This window comes from Aythya marila (genome assembly GCF_965140915.1).
Source record: "Aythya marila genome assembly, chromosome: 17".
Classification (NCBI taxonomy): Eukaryota; Metazoa; Chordata; class Aves; order Anseriformes; family Anatidae; genus Aythya; species Aythya marila.
Genome location: NC_139058.1, coordinates 2,206,126 through 2,232,404, shown reverse-complemented (window position 1 = coordinate 2,232,404; position 26,279 = coordinate 2,206,126). Strand labels below are relative to the sequence as shown.

General features: G+C 63.8%; 1 protein-coding gene across 5 annotated transcripts; it reads left to right on the top strand.

Annotated features, from left to right (window-relative positions):
• Positions 1–116: 116 nt before the first annotated feature.
• SH2B3 (SH2B adaptor protein 3) lies at positions 117–23,177 on the top strand. Of its 5 annotated transcripts, none has more exons than XR_014318703.1 (9): positions 2,254–2,388; positions 8,461–9,243; positions 20,610–20,711; positions 20,963–21,054; positions 21,182–21,273; positions 21,471–21,685; positions 21,993–22,164; positions 22,454–22,838; positions 23,048–23,177. XR_014318703.1 is itself a non-coding variant. In XM_082774325.1 (8 exons), exons 2-8 carry the CDS (start codon positions 8,488–8,490, stop codon positions 22,765–22,767), a joined length of 1,743 nt encoding a protein of 580 aa, XP_082630451.1. In that variant the 5' UTR covers positions 117–724; positions 8,461–8,487; the 3' UTR covers positions 22,768–22,914. The 5 variants fall into 5 exon arrangements, 3 of the variants coding, with proteins under 3 accessions (XP_082630451.1, XP_082630450.1, XP_082630452.1); XR_014318704.1 differs by having other exon boundaries at positions 23,000–23,141; XM_082774325.1 differs by lacking the exons at positions 2,254–2,388; positions 23,048–23,177 and adding an exon at positions 117–724 and having other exon boundaries at positions 22,454–22,914.
• The last annotated feature ends 3,102 nt before the right edge of the window (positions 23,178–26,279 follow it).

Here is a 26,279-nt window from a genome sequence, read left to right as displayed (position 1 = left end):
CCACCCTCGCCACCCTTCCCACCACCCGCCCCGCCCTCTGAAGGAGGAGGCAAAAACCAGCCTCGAGTTTTTTTTTGGGGGGCTCAGCCAGCGCACCCAGCAGCCCCCCATTTCCAGCTGTCACCCCCCAAATCGCCTCCAGGCAGAGGGGGGACCTCATCTCAGCCCGGAGGGGCAGAGGTCACCGTCACACCTCACCCTGGGAAATGCAGATGTGCCTTCTTAAAGCATTGGGCACATCCCAAAAACGAAGTGGGTGAGAGCGAGGGAGTTAAAGAGAAGTGGGGAGGATGTTTGGACGCTGGCAAAGGCTTCTGCAGGAGGGGAAAGCTGCAATAGTTAAAAGCTGAGCCCAGCGCTCAGCAGAAGGGAAGCGGCGGCGTGTGCCTGCACCAGGGCATCTGCGCAGCTCAGCACAGACAAACAGAAAAAGCAGAAGTCAGTGGGAGTGAATTAGTAGTCGGGGACTGCAAAAAAATCCGTACAGGAAGCAAAACAAAAGAGAAATCGTGAGCCGTAGGGGCTGAGAACACCGAGAGGGTGCTTTTGAAAGAGCTGGAGATCACCGAGAAAACTGCAAAGCTCCGGGCTGGGGCTGGAGGGGCAGGAGGAAGGAGGGCAGGAGCCGGGCTCCGCTGCCCGCTCGTCTGTGCTCAAAAACCCAGCCAGAAGGTGCAAGCATGCACGAGGCATCGGCAGGAGGACTTAAAAAGCAGCTTTTAAGGTAAGATCTCTGCACTTCGGCCACTCCTGGCCACTTGCAAGTGGCGTTTTTCTGGACCCCGCAGCAGGCGATGCCAAAGGGGACCGTGGGGTTGCAGCCCTGCAGCAGAGCTCTGCCCCATCTGGGGGTCCGGGGGGCTGGAGGGGGTTACGGGGCCAGCACAGGGCACAGCACCCACATCCTGCTGTCCCACCCCAGCACAGGGTGGGTTTCCCATTGAGGCTTTTTGCCCAGACTGGGCATGAAAGGGGCGAGCGAGTGTTTTAAAGCACCTCAGGGGACGGCCCCGCTGTGCCGGCACACCAACGCCTGCTCCCCAGCAGCCCCACATGCCTCGGCCCGCTCCGTGCGGGCGGCAGTGGTGCTGAGCTCCCTGCAGTCCCCGCCTTCCCGACACCCACATATCAACCCAGTGGCATCTATAAATCCCCGGCTGCCACGTCCTTGGGTTTCCCCGGTTTGTCATGCTGGGTGAGCCCCTGGGCTGCTCTGCGGCGGCTCTGGTGCGCCCTGCGCGGGGGTCCGGGGGTCTGGGAGGGCTCATCCAGCCCCATGCTGCTGCCCCTTGCGCGTGGCACGGGAGGACGAGGCCCCGGAGGAGCCCTCAGGACAGGCGGTGACACGGGTGGGAGATGTCGGTGGGCCAGACGTGACGGTACAGACCACACGCCAGCCTTTTCCTGGAAAAAGGTGCGGTGAAGGTTGATCGTCCTCCCGTTTCCCATGCCACGGGGTGGGCAGCCGCAGGCCCACCGTGCCGACCCTCTTCCCCTGGGGCAGGGTGGCAGCGGGACACCACCAGGACAGCCCTGGGGTGGCCAGAGCTGGCCCCATGGGCACCCACCCCAGTCCTCACCCCTGCTCGGGGCTGGGCACCCCCTGCTCAGGACCAGAGGGACAGAGCCATTTGTCACCCGTGGTGGGGCACAGCGGCTGGCCTTGCTCCTTCCTTTTTGCTCCGAGACAATTTCCTTGGCTAAAAGCAGAGGAAAATTATGAAAACCAGGCTTTGAGACCGCAGCTCACCCACCGCCACCCCGCAGAGACCCTCATGTCCCGGCTGCGGAACCGAGCCCCATTTTCCCTCACCACCCCGAGCCCCCAAACACCCCCCGGAGACACCAAGAACTCCCTCAACCCCCCAAAAAACCCCAACCCCAACCCGTGGCGGCCCCTTGGAAACCAGAAGAGCTCAGCCTGCTGTTTGTCCCGGCTGCTCCGCGGGCGCGCAGGCGATAAGATAAAAGCTCCGGAGCGGGGCGCACCCGCGGAACGACCGGTGCGGGGCGCCGGGGACCCGGCTCCGGCTCCGGCTCCGGTTGCGGCACCCGCTCCTCTCCTCTCCGCTCCGCTCCCGCTCCGCCCCCGCGCAGCCTCCGCCCTCGGCCGCTCCGTTTACATAACGCCCGGGGCCGGGGTCCGCGCCCCGCGCCGCCGCGGCTCCGCACGGCGGAAATGCGGAGCCGCCTGCCCCGGTTTCCTGCCTGAGCCGAGCCGTGCCGAGCCGTGCCGAGCCGTGCCGTGCGCCCCGTCCAGCCCCGCTCTGTCCCCGGTCCGTCCCGTCCAGCTCAGCCCCGTGGTCCCCGTTCCCCGGTGCGCCCCGGGCCCGGCGCTCCGCTGCGCTCCGCCATGGGCGAGCGGCCCCCGGACGCCTTCTCCTGCAGGTAACGGCGGGGCCGGGGTTGGGAAGCGGCGGCTGCAAAGCGAAAGTGGCGGCGGGGAGGGAAGGGAAGGGAGAGGGAGGGGGGAGCCCCGCCGTGCCCCCGGGTGCGGAGCTTCTGCCCCCGCTTCGCCCCCGCGGGGACGCGATCGCTCCGCGCCCCTTCCCCCTTTGCCCCTTTCCCCCCTGCTCCCCAACCTCTGGCACCCCCTGGACCCGCTTTCTCCTCCCCACCCCCATAACCTGGGGGCCCCTTCCTCCCAGCACGCCTTTACTCCCTGGGTCCCCCTTTTTTTGGGGTTCCATGCAGCACTTTGGGGTCCCCATCCCGGCCCCCTACCCTGCCCCATGGGTGCAGCACGCACCCACCCACCCCTGCACCTCCCCAGAGCCCTTCAGCACCCCTGGGTGGCCCCTTGGAGAGGGCGCAGGACCCTGTGGGTGTTGCAGGAGGGCTGTGCCCTACCTGCCCCCCCCACTGCCCCCTCGTCCTCTGCCCCCTTGGCCGCTGCGGGTGCCGAGCGGAGTTGCCAGCCCCGAGCCTGCCAAGCTGCTCTGGCTTTCTGCTCCCCGTGGACTTTGTTGGCTCGTGGGCACTGCCTGGCTTGGCAGGCACAAGGGGGGCCATGAGCACGAGGCCAATGCCCCGGCAGGCAGCATCCTGCCGGCCTCCCCGTGCCCTGCCGGCGTGCCGAGCGCCGCTCGCGCCAAGCGGGGTCACCCGCGGAGAGCCCCGACCCGCTGGGAGCAACGTGGTCGCCGCTTCCCCGGGCTGGGATTTACTGTCAAGGAAACCGGGGCGAGTTGTTGAGCTGCGATTTCGACATTTGTTGTTGCAAATTGCTTCAAGATGTGCTGGAACCCTGTGGGCTGGCGGCCCCGGGGGACTTTTCGGGTTGCTGCGCTTTAGGTAGTGAAAGCAGCTGGAGGAAGAGGTGGTCGGTGCGGGGACCTCACGCCGCCCGCGTGTCCCGTGTGCCGTCGGGCTGTGCTGGCAGGCTGCGGGCCGGGGTTTTAAAGGCCTGTGAAATTACTGGCAGCTTTCGCTTTGACTTGTTTGGGACTAGATCAGCGCCTCTGATTTCTTTTTTTTTAACTCGTTTGTGGTGCAAGGAGGACTTTGTCTTTGTGTGTCCCCCCCCTACCTTGAGTACTGTCTTTTTTTTTTTTTTTTTTTTTATCTCCTTTTCTTTTATATCTTTATTGTGCCTGTAAAGATCCCTTTTGGTTTCGCTGGAGCCCACGGGGTGGTGGCTCTGCCTCCACCACATATTGCCCCGGAGAGGCTTGTGAGGCTTTCGAGGGGCTTCGCTGCCTCTGCCGGGGGGGCAAACCTCTCGCCTCCCCCCTCCTTGGCTGCTTGGGGGGGCCCGTGGGGGCTCTCCGCTGAGGCACCGGGGCACGGCGAAGCCGTTTGGACAAATCCCAGCAAGTGAGACGAAGCGAAAGTGCAAGAGCTGCGCGCCGGCAGGGTTTGTGGTGCTGCCAGCGCCACTGCGGCTCGGCGAGGAGGAAGGGCCTGATCCAGCCCCGGCACCGCCGCGGCACGGAGGGGGAGAGCCTGCAGCTGCGTCTCCCACGCCTCCGTGGCAGCGATGCATTTAACACAGCGACACGAAGCACGTCGGGAGGGCAGCCCGCAGGGAGCAGCCGCAGCAGGGCCGGGTGGGAGCCGCCGCGGAGCGCCAGGCACCGCGGTGATGGGCGCACGGGTCCTGCCCGGTGTTTTCCTGAGGGCCAAGCGAGCCTGGAGCTTGTGTTTGGCCCCAGCTGGGTGGTAGCTGGGACGTCTCCATCCCGGCTGTCCATGGGGGTGATCGGGGAAGCCAAATCACTGGATTTCCCCCAGCTTTAAAGTGCTACAACGTGGTGGGGCAGTGCTGTGCCGCCCGGGCAGGACCACGCGTTAAGGCACAGCAGCGGGGGCACTCAGGGACAGCGTGGAGCTGCTCGGGGCTGTGGTGTTGCACCATCAGCCTCTGCCAGACCCCTGGGAATCCCCAACACCACGGGGCAATGATCCCAGTAGGGTTCTCATCCCTTCCCGAGCTACGTTTCCAGCCCCAGGGGGGGAATTGTCCTCTGGGGCTGTGCTCGCTGCCACCCCTGGGTGTCCGTGGCAGCAGCGTGGGTTCGGTGCTGGGACAGGCAGGGCACAGCCATGGGTGCTGCTGGGCAGAGGGGTGCGAGTGCCAGGCCTGGAGCTCTTTCTGCTGTGGTTGAGCTGTTCCAAGAGTCCTCGGCCACGTTATGGTGACCCTGTGTGTGGGAGTGCCCGTTTTTGGGGAGTGGCTGGGGGCCCTGAAGTCCTCGTCTCTTCCCGTGGAGTCACTTGGGTCGTGCTGCTGGGACTTTCCGTCCCACGCCGGGGTAACTGGGCAGCGTTTAACCACTGCTGAAGCAGGTGGGAGGGAGCAGAGGCTCGGCTGAACTCGAGTTGAAAGGCAGCAATAAAACTGCATGGGGTGGATGTGAGCGCGGAGCCAGGGCTGCTTCCCATGGCTGCGCCCAGCCAAAGGACACGGTGTGTCATGACCCAGCTCGGAGGAGGCCCTGGGGGGGGACGTGGGGGTGCTCTCCTCCCTTATCTCCTCCGTCCCCCTCTTCCCACACCAGGGGGCTGCATCCAGGGCCCGTCCCCACCTCTCCCCCTGCCCCAGCCCCGCTTCGTCCCGGGCTGCAAAGCGTCAGCGTTTCAGTGCCGTCCCCAAACAGCTGCACCCAGCTGTGCTCTTCGCCTGGGGTCGCATCCAGCTGCCACCCAGTAACGGGACGCAGGGGTGGGACAGAGCCCAAGCCTTGCTGGAGAGATGCCCCGTGCCTCCTGGCCCTTGCAAGCCCAGGACCCGCACCCCCCGAGCCCCCCAGCCGGATGCAGCGGCACAGAAAAGTGCCGTTCATTGTAAGCCGGCCTTTTTACAGCCGCCCCGCGAGCGGGCTGCGGGGCCGTGCCAAGAAAAGGCTGCTGCCTGGCTCAGAATAGCTCTTTTCATGGAGGACATCCTGGGAAGGAACAATGTCCCCGCTCGCGGCATTGTGGGAACCGGGCATTTCGGGGACTCGGGAAGCGAGGAGCTGCGGGGCCGGCCGGGCCGTTACCCAGCCCCTCCGGAAAATCGCCCCTTAGGGTGAGTTTGGAACAGGCTCCGAAAGGGAGGCTGCCCGGGCTAAAAATGCAGAGCTTTTCCTCTGGTCTGGGGACGGTTGTTTCGGGGTGAGCCCTGCACAAATCAAATTTCCTATTGAGGCTGCTGGCTCGCGTTCCCCTGGCTCGGACGCCGGCGGCGAGGGGCTGCTTTCATTTTCGGATTGCTGCGCTGCCCGGCACGGGGCAAGGCGGTGTGGGCTTCACTCCGGAAAAACACTTTTCCTGCAGGCACCCAATTTGCCAAAACGCTGCCTGCTGCCCCATGGCTTGGGGCTGGTTCACGATGGGGCCGGATCCTGCAGCCTTGCTGGGCTTGCCTGCTTTTGGTGAGGCCTGCCGGCCCCAAAACTGCCCCGTGCTGCTGCGTGGTGCCGTGGAGTAACGTGCACGCACTGATCCTTTTGGTACCGTGAAGGAATGTGCATCCTTGTGCCGGATCCGGCCCTCCCGCTGCCTCGGGGGCCGGGACCCACCGCGACACTCTTCGGGTTGGGCAATGGGGCTGGTGGTGGAAGCGTTTTAATTAAAATCTCCCGGGAGCGCCAGCGGCGGCGCAGCTGCAGGGCCGGATCCCGGCGCAGGCTCGGGCTTGTTGCTGCAGCCTGCATCAAAGCGCGCCCGCGGCCGGTCTGCCCCGTCCCGTCCCGTCACGCCTCGCCCCGTCCCATCCCATCCTGTCCCCCTGTTCCTCGAGAGATGGTGCTGGGCGCTCCTGTCCCTGCGCCCCAAAGCCACCCGAACAGCGCCGAGCCCTTCCAGCAGCTCTGGGTGGGCGCCTTGGGTCACCGCACGCCGATATTGTGCAGGATTCCCCATCCAGTGCAAAGGAAAGCAGGTAGCTGTCGCAGCTTTGGCTCGGTGGTGACCCGCAGGGCACGAGTGTCAAAATGCCACGATGCCAAAAAAAAAAAAAAAAAAAAAAAAAACACCCTTGGAGCTGGGTCGAAGCAGAGCATCCATCCTCATCCGTCCCCGCTGGGTGGGGATGCAGGCGGTGTCACGAGCAGGAGGAAGCCGCCGGGGCTGCTTTTCCCATCGTGGTCCCGGCTGGAAAACACCCGTCACTGCTGGAAACGGCCTCGGGCTTCTTCCCACCACGTGGCGCGGGCGAAGCCCGGCGTTCCCGGAGCAAACCTCTCCCCAAATCGGAGCGTGAAAACCAGAGAGGTTTCCACCTTCCCGTAGCAGCATCCCGGCCGCCTGCAGGCGCTGTCCCCCGGGGGCTCCCCGGATTCCCTCGGTGCCTGGGCGCCGCGGCCGGCCGAGTGGTGCCGGCGATCCCCGGGGTGCCGGAGGAAGCAGGAGCGCAGGCGGAGGGTGCTGAGTCACGGGCAGGCTGGCGGTGCTGATAGACGGCCCCGCGCGGGGGCCCCGCCGGGGGGCTCGCCTCGGCTCGGCCGCGGGCAGGCGCACGCCCGGCAGCGCCGCCGGCCCCGCGTGGCTCTTCTGAGAAGCCAGGGCTGGCCGGGGGCTGATAACATCTCCCCTCGCCTAGAAACTTCTGAGGACGTACTAGGAAGCCCGGCGGGTCGGCAGAGATAGAGGCTCGCGTTCCCAGCGCAGCGCGGCGTTATCGCCTCCCCGTCTGCAAACCAGATCCGCCGCGCTGCTGCTGTCCAAATCTCCCCGCTCGCTTCCTCCCGGCCCCTTGTGTTTTGTATTTTTTTCTTTTCTTTTATTTTATTTTAATTTAATTTTTTTCCTCCCACCCCGCCCCGAGAAATGCAATCACTTTTCCTCCCCTTCTAGCAGCTCGGGCGCTGCTGCGTGGCAGGGAGGCCGCCGAGCCCGTCCTGCCCCGTCCCGGCAGGATGCGGGCGGGCTGGAGGATGTTTCCTGCCTGAGCAGAATGCACGGCCCCGATAAATGCTGCGTGCCAGCACAAGGTACGGGGGTAAACAGCGCCGGGGAGCTCCACTGAAGGGCTCGCCGGGGCGGCTTCACGACTCTTGGTGGCCCAAAACGGTCCCCGAAGCGGGCAGAGCGGTGCCACCGGGTTGACATGCACAGTATGATTCTGCTGGAGCCCTGCAGCCACCCCAAGCAGTGCCATGGCCACAGGGCGGGGCCTTGGGGTGCCTACAGCATCTGGATGTGGCCGTGGAAGGAAAAGCCAAACGTCCCAAGCCACGTGGAGGGGGATGTGTGCGTTTTGGGGTTCCTTGGCAAGCCCAGGGAGCTGCGCGGCGTTTCCAGCTGGGGTCCCGGCTGATCCTAAAGCACGTTTCCACTTGCTGAAAGGGGTTAAGCACGGAGTGAAGAGCAGCCGTGCCGCTCTGTGCAGGACCAGGGGACGTGGCAGGGACACGGGGGGGCACAGCTCACCCCTGGCACCTGCGGACAGACAGACAGACCCCTTCACCCCATCCGAGCGTCCCCCCGGGGAGGCATTCGCTCACCCCCCTGCCATGCCGGCAGCGCGGCCACGTCTCCAGGTGAACGCCAGGCGAGGCAGCTCCCTCCCTGGATTTCAGCAGCCATTTATTTCCTTTCCTCCCCCCCCCTCCTACTCCCCCTACCTCCCCCCCTCCGGCATTTTTTTTTATCAGCTCAGCTGAAATAGGTCCCTGGAGGGAAACCCATCAGCGCTGTTAAGCCTTGGCAGAACCAGAGCGGATACGGCCGGGCCGCGAGTCCCGCGGGGAGCTGCAGGCAGCTGCGTGGGCAGGAAGCCGCGCAGACGCCCCGTGCCGGCCGGGTTGGGGAAACTGAGGCACGGCCACGCTCGGCGAGCCGGCTTTGGCACCGGCAGGCTGGGAGCTGTCACGGCGTCTCGCTTGGGCAGCCGCGCCGGTCACCGGGGCCGTGCTGCACGCGGCGAACCCCGGGGGGGGGGATAAACGGGGAGCGGTGACCACAGGGGAGGTGTCGGGGTTGGATCCGTTTGGGGACCGCCCTGATGGCCCTGCTGTGTGCTCTGTCTTGCAGCGCGGCCGCCTCGCTGGAGCCACGGCAATGAATGGGCACGCTCTGCCGGCCGGCACGCCAGCGCATCCCCGGGGCTGGCATGAGTTCTGCGAGCTGCACGCCATCAGCACCGCCAAGGAGCTGGCGCGCCACTACCTGCGCTTCGCCACCGAGCACCCCCACCATGACCTGCTGGCCGCCGAGAACTTCTCGGTGCACTTCACCGACCTCTTCCAGCAGTACTTCTGCAACGAGGTGAAGGAGGGCTTCGCCATGAGCCAGCTCCGCATCCTGCCCGCCGGCCCGGCGCGGGATTACCGGGAGACGCAGCGGCGGCACACGGACGCCTCCCTGGGCACGGTGGCCACCAAAACCGAAGCGGAGCTGGCCGCTCGCCCCGAGCAGCCCGTCCGAGCTCCCGAGGCGGCCCCCACGGGGCTGCGCAAGTCGTGGAGCTCGGAGGAGCTGGCGGGGCCGGCGCGGAGACCCTTCTCCCTCAGCCAGCTGCGCCGGAGCTGGCGCAGCCTCTTCCGACGCCGCTCCTCGGATGCCCTCCCGGCGGAGGCCGACGGGGAGGCAGCGGAGGCTGCTCTGAAGCCGGGACTGAGCAAGCGCATTCTGCCCTGGGGGCTGTCGCGGGAGCAGCCCCCCGAGGTGCGCAAGGAGGGGTTGCTGAAGTACGGGCTGCTGGACGAGAGCTCGCTGGACAGCGGGACGCGCTGGCAGCGCTGCCGCCTGGTGCTGCGCAGAGCGGGGACGCCCGACAGCGAGGAGTACGTCCTGGAGCTCTTCGACCCACCCAAGGTAAGGCTCCCTCGCCTCGTCCCCACTCAGGTTTTGGCTGTATCATCCTGCCTGGGGCTTCCCTCAGGGTGTTCAGAGGGCAGAAGATCCCCACGACCCCATGGCAAGGGCAACGCGAGCACAAATTACCGCCAGCGGTCACAAAACCTTTTGGGTTTTTCTCCTCCGGGGCCCCAAACCTCGCTTTTCCAGCTGGAAGCAGAGCTGGGGAAGGGGGCTGGTGTCCTCGCCTGCAACCACCACTTGTCCCCATCCTCATGGACCCGTTCCCACAAGGTGGATGTCACCAGGGTTGGAACCGGGTCTCACGAACCCCAAATTCACGCGGTGCCTGTCCCCGCGGTGCTGCGGCTTCAGCACCCGGAGCCTCTGGGGAAAATTGGGAAAGGAAAAGAAAGGGAGCACAAAATGGGCTCTGAGCCCTCCTCGGTTCCTGTGGGATCCGCAGGGAGCTCGGTTTTATTTTTGTAAGCATTTCCGCAGCCAGAGCCTGGGATCCTGGGGGAGCTGCGGGGTGCTGAGCGCAGCGGGAGCGCCGGCGGTGCCGGATCTGCGTGACAGCCGCACGGCAGCCGGGGGGGGACAGCCGTGGCTTTTAATCTTTAAAAAGCCAGTTCCTCCACATGGCGGGTCTTACGTAGACGGAACGGGCTGGGCTTTTTCGTCTGTGGTTTGTTGGTTTTTCCTTTTTTTTTTTTTTTTTTTTTTTGTGCTCACTTCACTTTGAGCAATTTGTGCTCTGGAGCAAGGAAGCCTGGCATGGAGGAGCCGGCGCCCGGCGGCTCCCCGCAGCGGGCTGAATCCCTGCCCTTTCTGCCCAACAGCCCCAAAACACCTGCAGGGAGAGCAGCAGAGTTGAAAAACCTGCGAATGTCTAGGTCTGAAAGTAAAAAGCAGCCCAGCTGGGAGCCGAGGAGCAAAGGTCCCTGTGCCAGCCCCGTGCTGCCACCGCCGCTTTCGCTTTTCACAGCTCGGCGTCACGTGCGGAGCGGCAACCGCTGCTTTCGGTCCCACGGGGAGGCTGTGCAGGAGCTCGGCTGGGGCTGAGGCTGAGCCCCAGCACCCTGCTCGGTGCTGGAGGCAGGGGCAGCGCCTCTCCCTGCCTCCACCACCCTGGTTTTGCTCCACGGGGGTTCAGGATTGTGTGTTTGTCCCCTTGGCAGCGCACGTCCCCGGCTGTAAGGGAGGTGTGGCTGTGGGTAGCATCGCTCCGGGGCTCTGTGAGGCTAGGCAGCACCCATGGGTGCCACCCTGGCATGCCCAACACGGGTGTTGGTGTTGGAGCTATTTGGGGAGCTGCTGCCAGCTTTGCTCCTCCTCATCCATGGTGACCCCTGCCCAGAGGTGCCCTGGGGGCTTGGGCGGATGAAAAGGGGCAAAGCCTGAAGAGATGAATACGAGGGCACGGGGAGGGGACCTGCCGTGCCCCCTGCCCCTGGAGGATGTGGTGATGCACTCGAAATCCCACCTGGTGGTGCAGCAGCCCCTGGCCACCTTTAAGGAGGAGAGCGATGGGAGAGGAGACGGGGAGCAGCAGGGATGACCCCAGCCCACAAGAGGCGTTCACAGCCGAGCATTTCATGTGCCCTGCACCCTTCCTCCTGGCAGTTCCCAACCAGCTGGTGGCTGCCCGTCCCAGGGGGATAGGGCCGGGTCCCCCCCCCATGTGTAGGTTTCCCGTCCCGTTGCGCCGCCCCCACGCCAGGGCCGCTCCTCGCCCGGGTTTCACAAATCTCAGCAGTAAATGGGGTTCCTGTGAAAATATCCTCAGGGCGGGTCCTTCCTTTCTAATGAACTGGCCGGGGGCCAGCTCCTCGCCTCCTCTGCAGCAGGAGGGCTGCAGGCAGCTTCCCAGCCCCCCCCCCCGGCCCCGTTATTGCGCGGGCTGGAGCCAAGCCGGGCGTTGGGCAGGGCGAGACCCCAAGGTGCGGGTTGGGGAACCCCTGGGGAGAGCTCAGCACCATCACCCCAAGGAGGCAAAGCCCTGGCCAGGACAAACAGAAGAGCTTTGTGATTTTTTTTTTTCCTTGGAAATAACCAAAAGTCCCCCGGGGGAGGGCTGGGGGCAGCCCCCTCGTTTCCCAGCTCTCGCTGCCGCCTTGGGCTCCCTCCAGCCCTGCGGGGCTTTGCCGCTGCCCTGCACGGGGCCAGCCTCCTCCTTCCCTGCCCCTTTACCCTTTAAACAACACAACACACGTTGAAATTCAGCTCAGCCTCCCGGCTTGGCAGCATCCAGCCGAGTTCCCACCTATTTGATCATTTTCCAGGTCCACGGGGCGAGGAGGCGAGGGTGGCCCCGCGCGTGTGCCCCCCGTGCCCGCCAAGCCCTCGGCTTCGTTTTCAGCTCTCCCAAGAAGCCCGTGAGCCTAATCCCATAACGTGCCCGGCATCAAACGGAGCAGGGCGCTTTGAAGGGCCTTAATCTCCTTTTACTGCTTGGGAGAACCCGAGAGTCCCCGGGAATGGGCCTGGCACGATGCCCCTTTGGGCTCTCTGATGTCTAATATGAAGGTTGTGCTCGCCTTCCGTGGAGGCACTGAGGGCTTTCTGCTTTACCCCGCCGTGCGTACTCGTAATTGTAGGGGTTTGGTAGCTCTGGAAAGCTCAAAGGAAGCGTTTCTGCCCTGGGCTGCCCCGCTGCAGGGTCAGAGCTCGCTGGGTTTGGGGCTGCCCCGCTCATCTGCCGAGCCCCGCGCACATGTTTTACGGCCGAGCCCTAAACCCCATGAAAATTGGGATTTGCAACGGAAATGTCCCGAGCCGTTTATGTTGACCAGATGTTCCTACAGGAAGGGGAAGGGAAATGGGATTTTCATTTGCGCCGGTCTCTTTATGGCGTTTTAATGAAATCCATCACATCCCGTAAGTGATTGCGCTGCGAGATGAGCTGGGAAGATTTTCGGGCGCAGGCTGCGGTGCCTGTGTCACGGCTCTTACGTCCTCGCCGTGGCCGCGGGAGGAGCAGTATTTTTATCTCTGCTCAGTGCGAGACTGCTCTGACTTCCTTTTTTTTTTTTTTTTTCTTCTTTTTCTTTTTTTTTTTTTTTTTTTTGCCTTTTCCCCTTCCTTTCACCTGAAACTCGTTTCTGAGAACTGCGATCCCCTGAGCCAGCAGGTCCCGGTCCGGGTGGCTCCCGTCTGACACTGGCAGGGTTGGGGCCAATGTGGCACGCGTGGGGACAGCCCGGTGACACCGTTCCCTGTTCCCAAAGCAGGGGCTGGAGAGGTTGTGGGAAGCCCTGGCACGGCCACGCCGGCTGCGCTCACAGCTCTGCCCCGGGAGGGGACTGGAGCAAACCCCTTCCTTCACCACGCAGCGCGTTTCCAGCCATGGCTTCGGAGCCAAAATGAGGTTACTTTTAGAAGTGACCGCCGGAGCGATGACAAATCGTGCTCTCAAAGCCAAGTTGGAAGTGCGGATGGCCCCGTCACCTCGCGCAGAGCCCCGGCCACCCGCCTGCCAGCTGCGTCCCCGAGCTCCTCCACGCGAGGTGTTTCCCTCCCCGGTGTGAGCTCCCACGGGGCTGCGCACGAAAGAAGCAAAACCTGAGCAGGGTGTTGGGGATGGAGGCACCTCGGTGGGGATGGAGGAGCCCCCGTAGGGATGGAGGAGCCCCCGTGGGGCTGGAGATGCCCCCATGGGGATGGAGGTGCCCCCATGGGGATGGAGGTGCCCCCGTGGGGATGGAGGCACCTCAGTGCCCGTCACCACCCTGGCCTAGGGAAAAGCACCCCGCAGCCCAGCAGGATCCCATTTGGTGACCTCCCAGGATCTCGTGCCTCATTTTTCTCTCTCTTTGCAACAAAACCCTCGAATAACCCCGTGCTGGCAGGGCTGCTCCCTTCCCCTCCCAGCCGGGAGCCGTGCGTCCCCCCCCCGTTGCAGACTTTCCCCGGGAGCAGGGCGGCAGCAGCAGCGCGTCCCCTCGCCGCTGTTCTTCGAAGGCGCTCGGGGCTGGGCGTAGCTTGGGCTTCTTGAGATTTCGGCGGCGAGCTTTTGAGCTTTTGAGCTTTTTCTTTTTTTTTTTTCTTTTTTTTTTTTTCTCTCTCGTATTTCAGGGTGAGGGCATGCGGCCGTGGAAGGGGGGGGGTGGGTGGGTGGGTGGGTGGGAGGGGGGGAGGGTGATGAGACAAAAGGTTATTTGTCATTTATTAACCACAACTTTTTCCATCCTTGGTCATGCACGGAAAAAACACTTTTAGCAACGTAACCACAGCCCCGGCGTTAATTGCTGAAGAGCAGAGTTTCTTATTTTGGAAACCGTGTTGCTGGGATGGAGCCTGCTGGGGCTCGGCTGCTGTGTGCCGGGAAGGACGCAGGATGGGGAGCCCCAACCTGCCTCTTCCCCCGGCTCTGGGGCTGGTTGGCCTGGCTCGGAGAGGAGATGGGAGGATTTCCTTTCTTTTTAACCCAATTCCTCGAAATCGAGATGGGTTTTGCCCCACCGCTGTGGTCCTTCTGCTCGCGGCAGCGATCTGCTGCTCGGGGATGGGGACGGGGACGTCTGCCTTGTGGGATGCTCTAAAGCTGCTTGGGTAGGAAAGCACCACGTGCAAGCCAAGAAATGAGCAAAAAATTGAGATAAAAACAGAATTACAAGGAAAAGGACTGGGAAAGCGCCCAAACCTCGCTGCTTTTCCCTCGTGTGCAAGCTCAGGGTCCCGGCAGGCGTGGGACCCGCTCAGCCCTGGCAGCAGCTGTGAGATGCCCGTCGGTGTTTTTTTTGGGTGGCTGTATCTCTCTTTTTTTTTTTTTTTTTTCCTTTTTCTTTCTTTCTGCCTTTTTTTTTTTTTTTTTTTTGATGGTCCAGGATGTGGTTGTGTCGAGGCTGAGTGCTGCTTCTTTCAAAGGTAAATATTTATGAGAGGCTGCGCAGGCGGCGCAGGGGCTGGAAGGAGCCCTCGGGGCGGCAGGGGGGGCCGCAGCCCGCTCCCACCCGGCAGCTCCGGCACGGCGAGGAGATGGCCAAAAACGCAGCAGCACCGGGCAGGGGGAACCGAAATACCCTCGGGGGATTTACGCTCTCCCACCGGGGCTCGGGATGCTCTCACAGTTCTCCAGGGCACTGCCAAGCCCAGCTCGTGCTGCCGAAGGGCAGCGGGAGTGGATGAGGAGCAGGCACAGCAGCACCTGGGGACGTGCCGTCGGCTCTTGCGCACCCACGGGGCCACCTCGTGCCCTACCTGCACCCCCTCGTGCCCAATTTTGTACCCCTGGGGCTTTCCTCACAGCCTGGATGGGGGAGAGGTGGGAGCAGCCCAGCCAAGCTGCCAGACCCACGGGATCACGACCGCTGGGCGCATCCCTGGGGTCCCCAGCGCAAGGATAAGGGGTGACAGCAGGACACGGGGACACGCAGCGACCCCCCCAACGGGACCCTGGCCCCCCGGCCCTGGCGGCAGCTCCAGGGGTGACTCAGCCCCGGCTGCGGCCGGCTCCCGCCCGCGTGCGGCCACCTTGTTTACTTTCCGAGCTCTTTATTTATTCCAGGAAATTATTAAAGCAGCCCACGCTGGAAGCGAGTTTGGCTTAAAATAAAAAAAAAATCGAGCGGCTGGCAAGCGCCGTCTGTTTCAAGATCCTGTTTATAGCCCCGCTTCTCCAAAACGCTGCTCTGGAGGAGGGCAGGGCGCTTGATGTGGCCGGGCTGGCTCGGAGCACGGCCACTCGGCCCCCCCAATTCTCATGGTCGGGGGGGTCCGAGCTCATCCAGCTGCTGGTGAAGGGCCCTGAGCATCTTCGTGCGCCCCGCATCAGCCCTGCTTTGCGCCGTCCCCACCGGCCGAGCATCCCTGGTCCACCTCCAGGGCTGCGTCGTGCACGGAGGTGCTGCCGTGGCTCTGGTTTTGGCCATCCCAGGGCTTTGCATTCGGCCATCCCAGGATTTTGGGTTTGGCCGGAGCCGAGCATCCCACCCCGGGCTCTTCCCCGATCCCCCCAAACGGTGCCGAGGCTGAATGGGCGACATTCAGCGCCGGCGGCAGCGAAAGCGCGTGCGGTTTTCAGGGCTTTCAGGAGGGAATATTTACTCGTTCATGCCCTGCCTGCGAAGCAGGCCAGCCTCTGCCTTATTTATTGACGTCCTTATCAATGCACAAAGGGCGCCAGTCAGCCCCGAGGACAGGGCGGGGGGATCCAGCCGGCCCCCCGCGTCCCTCCCGGTGGGGTTGGACGCAGCGCTGGGCGTTTTGTTGGGGGTGTCTCACCTCACCCCATTTTCTTCTGGCTGTGAAATCGCCGTGCCGTGGGGTGCCATGGGGCTGTGTTTGCCGGGAGCACCTCGCACCAACGCTGCTTGTGATGGGAACAGAAGGGGCTTTGTGCCCCCGAGGCAGCCGGCACAACGGGGCCCCTTGTAGCCGCCCGGCCCCGTCCCCTCGGGGACGGCCCCGTCCCCACCGTGCCACTGCGGGCTGCGGGGACGCGCGGAGCTGGGGTTTCTCCCTGGGAAATTTGTTTTCCCTGCTGGTCTTGCCAGATTGAGGACGCTGGCCGGGGGTTGGAGTTGGAGCTGTGGGGTCAGAGAGGGGTCTTTTGGGTGATGCCAGAGGGAGGTGATGAGGCCTGGGGGGTCCTGAGTTCCCCCATCACAGCAGTGATCACCTTGCTCTGTTCAATAAAAGCAGGAAAGCTCTTAGGTCCCATGTAAAACCCCCCAGGAAGATGCCCGGTGCTGATGTCAGTAGGTTTCAGAGTGAACAACCTCCACGTGCCCGTGTGCCAGCCCGCGCGCCCACCCCCAGTGCCCCCTGCAAGCTCTGAGCCTGGCAGAGGGCATGGGGGGTGCAGGAGACACGGGGAGGGGGGAACGTGCAGGAAAATGGCCCAAAAACGGGGTGAGGGAAGCGATGCCCCGTGTGGGAAATCCCTCTGTAAGTGGGGGAGGAAATGGGGCAGGAGAGGAAGAGGCAGCAGGAGAAGAAGAATTAAAGGAAGAGAGGAGGGTCGGAGGATCAGGGCTCAGCAAACGCAGGGAGAAGTTGTGGTCGGGGGGGGAAAGGCTGCCGGGAAATGCCAGGGATGGATGGAAAGGCTGTGACCAGCTGCTGGAGGACCAACGCTGGGATTAGCGGTGCTGCCGGTCCCCCAGGATGAGCGCTGGGATTAAGCAGGGTGGAAAACCCCGAGGCCACGTGCCGGGATTATCGATGGTGAAAAATCCCCGGGCACAAGCGCCGGGATTAACCCTGGTGCAGACTGCCAAGGACAAGAGCTGGGATTATCTGCGAGGCGAAATCCCCCAGGGTGTGTGCTGGGATTAGCCGTGGTGCAAAGTCCCCAGGATGAGCTCTGGGATTAACCATGGTGCAAAATCCCCTGGGATGAGCTGTGGGATTAGCCGTGGTGCAAACCCACAAGGATTGAGCCCGACAGACCCCCCGAGCCCACCAGCACGTCCCCTGTTGCCCCCTCCCCAGCTGGCTCTCTGCCCCGTGTGGGGACAACGGGGACGTCCCCCAGTTTGGGGCTGGGGCCGTGGCAGCGTGCCACTGTGCCCCTGGGAAATTTAAGAAAACTCCCTCGGGGCTGCGAGCGCAGGAAGTGGTTTTGGGGCTGGCATAACCCAGCGCCCGCGCTGCTGCAAATCTCAGTGGCCCGTCCGTCCGTCTGTCCGTCCGTCTGTCCGTCCATCAGCCCTACAGGGACCCCGGTGGGGCCGAGCCGTGCCAGCTGAGGTCTTTGTCCTGGCGTAAGGGCACACGCTGAGCTCCAGGGTTTCCCAGAAGGGCCAAATCTCACCGGTGCCCACCTTGTGGCACAGCCCCCTGAGGTTTCGCTGCCTTCACCGCTGTCATCGCCGTGCCACCGCTGCCATCCCCCTGCCACCACTGTCAGCCCCCTGCCACCACTGCCTGGCACGCTGGGCTCTGGGTTCTGGCCAAATCCCTCATGGGAAGCACAGCTGACGATAAGGGCAGTGCTGGCTGCAGCTCCCCCTGCCCACTTTTTGCAAAAAAAGCCCCGCAAGCCACAGCAGCACCGGGTGGTGGTGGCCACGTTTTGGGGACCCCACAGAAATCAGCCGAGCGGAGGCTGCCGGGGCACGGGGTGGCCGACGTGTGCCAGCACCCCGCTGCCGGTCGATAGCGGGTGCTGCGATTTCACTCTCGTTCTTGGAAAGCTCGAGCTGCCTTCCTCTTTCCCCGGGGCAGCCAAAGCTCGCCCGCTGCTCGCTGCAGCCCCCGCGCCCCCGCGGGCGGCTTTCAGCTGGTGGGGACGGCCAGGTTGTTGCAGGCACGGGCGCACGGGTGGAGAAGAAAGTCAGAGGAGAAGGAGCTGCGGGGATTGGCGAGGCGGAAGCGCAGCAGCTCCGCTCGGCGCCTGCAACGCCGGGGCGCAGCTGTGACCTTGGCCTGACCTTCAGCCGGCGCTGCTGGCACCGCCGCCGCCCCGCGCCGGCACCGCTTTCTCCCAGCCAGGTGCCCGGTGGCCGCGGGTGCCGCCCGTGGGAACCCTCCCCGTGCACCCCCCTCCCACCCTGGGCTGGAGAAGGGTGGAAACTCGGGGCTGGTTTTCTAAGAAATCCACCAAAAAGGTCCCCGGCGCGGGGACGTGGGGCGCAGCACAGCCCAGGGGCTCCGTGGGACGCCGGGAGCAGGGTTGCGCCCTCGGCGCCTTCCCCTTCGCCGCGTTCCCCGGCCCAGCTGGATTCACTCAGCGTTTTTTAAACACTAGAAAATAATCAGCAGCGAGAGCAAACAGCAAAAATAAAACCGGGCAGGGCTCGGCAGACCACAGGTGGAAGGAAGCCGCTCTCCAGCACTAATTTTAATCAGGCGCTGAGTGCTGGCGCGGCTCCCTGTCCCCAGCCTGCGGGACGGGTGTCCCCATTGCCACCCCCTGGTCCCCAGCAGCGTGGCTCCCTATGGCCAGACACTGCTGGAAACGGGGCTGGGAGCAGCAGGAGCAGTGGGATTGCTGAGGGGCGTCCCCCAAAAATCCCTGCTGCAGGCAGCGTGGGTGCCATGCCCACCTGGCTGCCCGAGGGCGCGGTGATGATGTTTTGGGGGGGAAAAATCCCACTTGTGGTAATATTTGCTCTTCCTGGGAGCCAGCCCTTGCAGGGAGAGGGGGATTTGGGGAGCCAGGATGGATTCTGCCCTACAAACTGGAGGTGACAGCTCAGGAGGGGTGGTTTGGGGTGCAGGGACCAGGGGACACCGCAGTGGTGGCACAGCGGGTGCCGTGCGCTTCGCGGGCACCGTGTCCCTCTGTGATTTCAGGGGGTGCTTAGCCAGGTGCCGGGGTTCCCCCCACATCCACGGGAAGCTTTGGGGTGAATTCACCCTCCGTCCTGTCCCATCCACTGCCGTCGTCCTGTCCCGTGCCATCCCGAGCTCCCCGAGCACCCACGGGGATGCTGCGGCACCTCTCTGCCGAGAAGGAGCCCGTGGGCGCCAGGCGGGCACGCGGAGTGTTGAGTGTGCAGTTTTGCTTACCGAGAAAAGGATTTCTCGGTAGGGCCGCCATCGAGCAGGGCATCTTGCGGTCAGGTGCACCGTTTCGGGGGGCGGGGGCACCGTGCCTGCGGTAGGCACTTCTCCGAAGCCAGACTGCCTTTCGGGCACCGTATCTCAGTGCTGCATCATTTCCTTCTCCCTTGTGCGCGCTCCCCGGCTGCGCTCGGCCCGGGGAGGGATGGAGCCGAGCCCAGGGCTTCGCCGAACTCCCTTTTCCTGGAATTCCCCCTCTGCTGCTCCCAAGAAAGCAGGAGCAGCGCGGTGCTGGTGGTGCCGGCCGGGCCCTGTGTGCCGATAACGCCCACGCCACGCTGGCACCACCTGGCGAGCTCAGGGACATGCTGTCCGTCACAGCCCCGGCACCCACAGCTTGGGGAAGGGGTCACGGTGGGCACTGCAAGCCCTCAGCACCCCCCGTCTGTGCGGGACACTGCTCAGGACCCTCCAGGGGACCCTCAGGACGCGGTGTGGCACTGCCCCAGCCCGCAGCAGCGACACTGATTGCGGGCGGGCGCGTGCAGCTGCGGCAGCCCGGGCTCCTCGCAGGGCGCTGCGCCGCGGCGGGCGACTTCTAAGAACTTTCTTTCGGCGGAGCTTGGCGCTGATAAGGGTTGGCCCTTCTCGCGCTGCGTTTCCGGCCCCAAAGTACACCGAGTCCTTGGTCGAGAGTGAGACTGAGAGAGGGAGGAAGTGGGGGGCAAAAAAAAAAAAAAAAGCACTGCCAAACCCAGCCGCCGGCAAGATTTCCAGTGCCCGCAGGCGCCGCGCTCGCTGCAGCCCCGCTCGGGGGAATGGCCTTGTAAAAGCACTGTGGTGGGAGCAGGGCGAGCTCAGAGCAAAGGCCCGGACCCTTCCCCTGTGCAGCAGCATCGTGCACGGCCCCGGCTGCCACCCGCAGCCCGGCGTCATGCTCAGGGATGGGTCCCGTGTCAGTGGCCATGTGTGGGGTCAGCCGGGATCAGCCCGGAGCTGGGAACCGGAGGGGACGGCGGTGCCTGGCACGGGAGAGCGAAGACTCAGCCCGTGGGATGCTGAAGCTGTCGCATGAATCACGGCCAGCCAAAATTTTTGTAACGCAGAGCTGGCAGCGAGCCCAGCCCAGGGGAACCAGAGCGCTGAGCTGCGCACCCCGGGCTGGCTGCACCCACAAGGGGTGGCACGAGGGGGACCCGGCGCTGTTCCCAGTGTCAGCCCCGCACACAGGGTGCGGAGGGCTTCTCTCCGTCCCCACCACGGGGGTCCCCACTTGTGGGGGTCCCCGGCTGTGGGGGTCCCCGGTGCCGCAGCACGGAGACGGTCAGCAGCTCGCTCCTGGCGGCGGAGGAACCGAAAGCTGCTGGGAGGGGTATTATTAGAGTTTATGGAAGTGCCTGCTCAGCGTTTTGTCATGTGCCTGTGTCAGAGCGAAACTGGCCGGGTGGCAGCAGGGAGCTCTCGGCACGCCACCCCGGGGGGTGCGGGGCTGCCCGGGGCATCGCGCCCTCCGGCCGGCCCCGCACCACAGCGGGGACCACCAAAGACCCCCCCGCACCCACCCTGCTCGCCACCCAGGCCATGTTTTCCTCGCTGGTGCACACAATTTCTCCAGCACGTGCTGGGAAACTCCTTCTCCGTCCCTTCCTCTCCTTCAGGGCACCGCTGGGCTGGGTCCCTGCTCTGGGAGCTGCTCAGCCCCCCATGGGTGCCCTGCTCTGGCACGGCTCGCCCCAGCCTCGAAGCAGCAGCCGTGCCGGGTATTTCCTTGCCAGGTGGGGTATTTCCTTGCCCGTAGGGTGTTTCCCTGCAGAGAGGGGTATTTCCTAGCTGCTGCCATGACTCAGGGGACTCCCAGCAGGCTGGATCCCGTTCCCTGGAGCAGCATTTCAGGGCACGGGGGCACAGCTCAGCCGCTCTCCTCTCCGCAGGGCTCCAAGCCGAAGCTGCACACCGCCTGCTCCGCCGTCCAGGAGGTGCGGAGGTGCACGCGCCTCGAGATGCCCGACAACCTCCACACCTTCGTCCTCAAGGTACGGCCCCCATCGAGGGGCCCCACAGCTGGCCCCGAAGCCTTCCCCACCCCTTCGGGGCGCACGTGCTGCTGGAAGCTCCCGTGCCAAATTTCGGTTCCTCTTCCATGCCGGGGATGGCAGGGACGCAGCGCGCAGGGTGGGGATGCTCTGCTCTGTCCGGTCCCCAAGCGTGGGTTGTGGGGGGGGGGGTAGGATAGGGCTGCAGATCCCTCTCTAATGTCCCCGTGTCCCTCTCTGGTGTCCCCCAGGTGACCAACGCCACCGATGTGCTGTTCGAGGCGGGGGACGAGCAGCAGCTCAGCTCCTGGACGGCCGAGATCCGGGAATGCGCGCACAGGGGGTAGGCACCCGGCGGGGGTCCCCGAGCCCTACTGACCCCGGGGACGGGGACAACTGCTCCGTGTCCCCGAGCACTGTGCCAACCACCCGTCCCCAGCGCTCAGCCTGGCTTCTCCCATCCCTGACAGGTCGGACGCGGGCGACCCCGAGCTCCTGGCGGGCCGGCACCCCGACCCTGCAGCCACCAGCCCCACCACCAGCACCGACTCCCCCAGCCAAGGTGAGGCCCGGGGGATGCCTGGGGACACCAGGGAGGGGTCCTGTGCCTTGTCAGGGCTGGCTGAGGTTAATCTTAGCCCCAAATCACTTGGCGAGGACGCAGCCACAGGGGAAGGGATGAGGGTGACGGAGCGGGGCCGGGCAGGGGTCCCCAGTTCCCGGGGTGCTCACCCCGCACCGGCCTCCCTGTCCGGGCAGGGGCGACGCCGGGGGGGTCGGCGGAGGCAGCGGGGCCGAAGATGGAGCAGTTCCTGTCCTCCTGCCCCTGGTTCCACGGGCCCATCTCCCGCATGAAGGCGGCTCAGCTGGTGCAGCTGGGGGGGCTGGAGGGCCACGGCGTCTTCCTGGTGCGGCAGAGCGAGACGCGCCGCGGCGAGTACGTGCTCACCTTCAACTTCCAGGGCAGAGCAAAGGTACAGGTGGGAGAGGGGCTGGGATGGGGAGGGAAAAAAAAAAAAATCCCACCGGAGACCCCTCGGGAGCTGCACACATGTGGGTGGGCGCGAATCCTGTCCCATCGCTGGCTGGTGTCCCCATCCCCACTCCTAGGGGGGAAAAAACCCATCAGCGGGCCGGGCACCACGGGCTGGGGATGCAGCACAGGATGCTAAGGCCGTTTGTCCCCCTCCCCTCCACCCCAAACACCCCTGTGTCCCCCCCATCATCTCCTCCAGCAAGGGAGCCGGTGGCAGGGTAACGGGTCCGTGCTCCTCCCCGCAGCACCTGCGGCTGTCGCTGACGGAGCGGGGCCAGTGCCGCGTCCAGCACCTGCGCTTCTCCTCCATCGTGGAGATGCTGCACCACTTCCACCGCTTCCCCATCCCGCTGGAGTGCGGGGCCACCTGCGACGTCCGGCTCTCCAGCTACGTCGTCGTCCTGCCCCAGCCGCCAGGTAGGGGCACGACAGGGCCAAAGGTTGGGGCACGGGGATGGGGAGGTCCCCACGGGGTGCGGGGACTCGGGAGGGTCCCCGAGGTGATGGGCGCAGCTGGGATCTTTTGGGGGAAGCGGAAACATCCGTGCAGTGCCCCGAAAGGTGACTCCTGAGCTCCCGGCTTCCCTTTCTGAGAAAGGAGAAGCTGCCCCAAACCGACGGCCACAGGACGCATCCTGGCGCGGGCTGCGGGGCGATGGGGCAGGAGCATCCCCCGAGCAGCCACCGCCTCTCCTTCTATCCGCAGCTCCCGGCTCCGGCACCGCCGTCCCCGTCCCGCTGCCCGTCCCCGGCTGGAGCCCCGAATTCAGCCTGACCCCCGCCACCACCACCTCCACCACCACCTCCTCCTCCTCCTCCTCCTGCCCCCGCGGCCCCGCCGAGCCCCCTCCGGAGCAGATTTTCCATCTGGTGCCACCGCCGGCGGAGCTGGCGCAGAGCCTGCGGCACAGCGGGGTGACCGCGACCCCCGGCGCCCGGCCCCGCGAGTCGGACTACGAGGTGGAAGCCCCGGGCCGGGGCCACGTGCGTGCCATCGACAACCAGTACACGCCGCTCTGACGGGCCCCGGGGACGCACTTTTTTGGGTGGAGAAGAAGGCCTGGAGCCCCTCCGGGAGTCCCAGCGAGAATGTAACTATTTTCTTCCTTCTGGTTAGGGATTGGTATTTTTTTTTTTTTTAATTCCGCAAGGAAGGGAGTCGTTTTTCACTCCAGTACGGGTGTGCTCCCTCTCTTCGGCCTGTTAAAGGGCCTTTTTTTTTTTTTTTTTTTATTATTTTGGATATTATTAGAGCTTTCTCGTTACTGTTTACACACACCGCTCCTGCCTGCATTCCCAGCTGCGTGGCCGGCACGGGGGGCACTGCACAGCCGGGCTCCGTCCCCTCCTCCCCTCGGCACCGCGGCGCCCAGAGAAGGAACCGGGGGTCTCGCGTCGCACCCGCGTCGTTGGAGCAAACAACAACAAAAAAAAAAAAAAAAAAAAAAAAAAAGGAAAAAAGAGGATTATAAATTCTTTGACACGTTGCTGCTTCGGGCTGCACACAGGCGACGAAGAGCCACTTCCTCCCGCCCCAGGATGTGCTGCCGCTGCACAAAGCTGCCAGCAAGCCCCGAGCTGCCGGAGCCGAGCTTCGGGTCGTGCAAAGCCGCTGGAGGAGTTTGTTCTTAATTTTAGATAAGGCAAAAACTGGCTTTTCTCGCTCCTTTTTTTTTTTTTTTTTTTTTTAAGGAAAAAAAAAAAAAAAGAAAGAACCTAGCCCAGCTGCAGTCACTCCCTGCACTGGCCGGAGAACTACTTACCCCGTTAGCTTTGTTAATTAAGACGTGAACACTAACACCGCTCCACCATTAACAACGCAAACAGCCGAGGACTAACGCGGAGACTGACAGGGAAAAAAAAAAAAAAAAAAAAAGAAATCCCCCCCCTTCCAGTGAGGGAAGCCTTTCCAGCATAAATCCCAGGGGAATTTCCCCACTTTTTCTTCTTTACCTCGCCTCCCCCCCTGCTCTCTTCTTTCCCCCATGCCCCTGGGGATGCCGCTGTGGCCACCTATGCAACGGGCCCCTCGCGGGCAGGGGGGGTCCAGGCTGAGCCCCCCCAATCCCGCAGCAGGGGCCACGCACCCCAAAGTGCCTTACAGGAGGAGGATGAGGCTGGTTTGGCGCTCCTACAGCTGCAGTGACAAATACAGCCGGCACTTTACCCTCGCTGCCTTCGTGCATTTTTTCCCCCCCCCCACCCCGGGGGTGCTCGCTGCCCCGGTGCCGTTTTTACCTGCTGGAGAGGAACCACTTCTTCGAATCCGCCGCTATTTTCAGAATAAGGAAGGGGCCGGAGCCGTTGCGACACTCGCGAGGGGATGTTGGCAGCGCTCAACTTCCAGATTTCTCAGCGCCCGGCACTCCCCGGGATTTCTAACGCAGAGCTGGCCTTGAGATCACGTTACAGGAAAGCCCTTTTTTTTTTTTTTTTTCCTTTTTTTTTGGGTTTGTTTCGGTCCCCCCCTCGCACACTTGAAGTCGCCTGAGAGGTGGGAGCCTCCGGGAGCATTAATTTGGAAGGAAACATCAAGAGAGCCTGGTGGGCACGAGGCAGGGAGGTGTTGCACAAAGCCGGCCCCGACGCCGCGATTTGAGGCTGAGCCAGCGCCTGCGGTGCCAGAGCCGAGGGGCCGGAGTCTGCCCAAGGCCAGGAGCCCGAGGGCGAGGGAATTGCTTTATTTTGCTGCCAGAGGGCAGGTGGAGCTGGGTGGGAGCCCGAGCCTCGGCTCCAAAACATCCCACGGCCAAACGGCTCCAGGCATGAGGGAAATTGGTCTCTGTAGGCAAGCGATGTGCGCAGGGAAAGGGCTGGGAGACTGGAAACGGCGACTTGAGAGCATGTTTGGGATTTCTTGCCTCCCCTCTCCTCCATCTCTGCCCTCTCCTGTCTTCATTTCGTGCGCTCCGGGCACACGAAGCCTCTCCTGCTCCTGCCCCGGGGATGGTGCTGAGCAGGAGCCGCACTCCTGCACCATCGCAGCCAGTCCCGAAACTGGAGCGTTTCAGAGAAAAAATCACCCTGGATGGTGTCGCCTCCGGGGCTGCCAAACCCGGAGAGGCTGCAGGGGAAACAAAGCAGCCCCTGTGCTCCGCTAGGGCTCCTCACCCGTATCCGCAGCTCTTTTTTCCCTCCCCGAAGCCGCACAAAGGCTGCAGGCGTTTGCAGGGTCCCTCTGCACCAAAACAGGGCGCGGGGACGGGGCCAGGCAAGCCAGGGCTCTTGGTGGCTCATGTGGGGCAGGGGAAGGGGGGAAGCTGAGCGCAAGTTCTAGCCCCGTTGGTGCATCGCTCCCAGATTGCTTTAATTCGGGGGGGGGAGGCTCCTCAGCAAAGCTCTGCACGCCTAGAAAATCCTACAGCATCACCAGGCAGCCGCGTTAAAGGCGGCTTTAAACCCAAAAGATGAGGTAGCGGCGCCCGAATCGCCCCAAAATCGGAGCATCTGGAACAGAGGGATGGGAAAGGGATTGCCGTGCCCGGCTCGGGCGCTGTCGGGCCGGGTTGGCACGCGGAGCCGCCTTGCTGGAGGGTGCAGGCGGTGCTGGAAGCTGCCAATTAAACAATCGCAAGGGCTCTGGCCGTAGTTTACACGGAAATGGCTGCGCTTGGATGAGTAACGCGCACCTCGGGCTCGTGACCACCCGGCAGCCCCTTTCCCTCTGCAAACAAAACTCCGGTGGACGTGACCTGCAGCAGGAGGTGGCTCCGAGGGTTTCATGAGGTTGCTGCTGCTGCTGGCACCCCCCCCCCCCCCCGGGGGCACTTCCACCTCCCCGCTCCTTTCACACGGGCTCGGAGAGGGTTTCTGTCCTTCTAGTAACTTGAGGAAAGAGCTCAGGGCTTGGCAGGCTCCGTTCCCTGCCCCCCGCGGGCTTTTGGCACGTTTATGAAAGTCCTGAGGCTTGGCAGCTGCAGCAAGCCCCAGAAATCAGGAGAGGGCCGAGGGCAGGGAGGTGTTTTGGCCGCTCAGGACACCATTTGGCCACAGGGGCAGGGCAGTGCCTTCGCTGTGTGACCAGCACAGCAGCAACCAGGGCTAGCACCTAACCCAACTCGCTAAATCTTAGGTCCTCAGCTCCGTTTTAGGCTTGGGAAACCACTCGGTGCTTGCTGACAGCCATCCCACGGGAGCTGCTGCGCGTCCTTGTGCTGGACAGGCTGGGAAGCTCCCCGTGATTTCAGCAGGATTTTATCTCCTCCTTCCCCCCTTTCTTGCCGCACCGTGCCAGCCCCGGGGCCCAGCAATGCAGGGCAGGTTACCAAACACTGACACCGCCGTTGCCTCTCGGATTGTTTTTGCATCAAAACCAGTTTTTGGAAAGCTTCCAGAGGAGCTCCAGGGCCAGGGGGAGGCCGAAGCCACCCCCAGGAGCAGCCACCAGCAGCCCAGCCCGTGCCAAAGCGCCACCAAGCTGCCTTCTCCTTCATCTTCTCCGGACCACACAACACTGCCATCGTACGACCCACGCAGTTTTACTCTAACAAGCGTATAAAAACCTTGAAATCCTGACTAACAGGTTTGAGTAC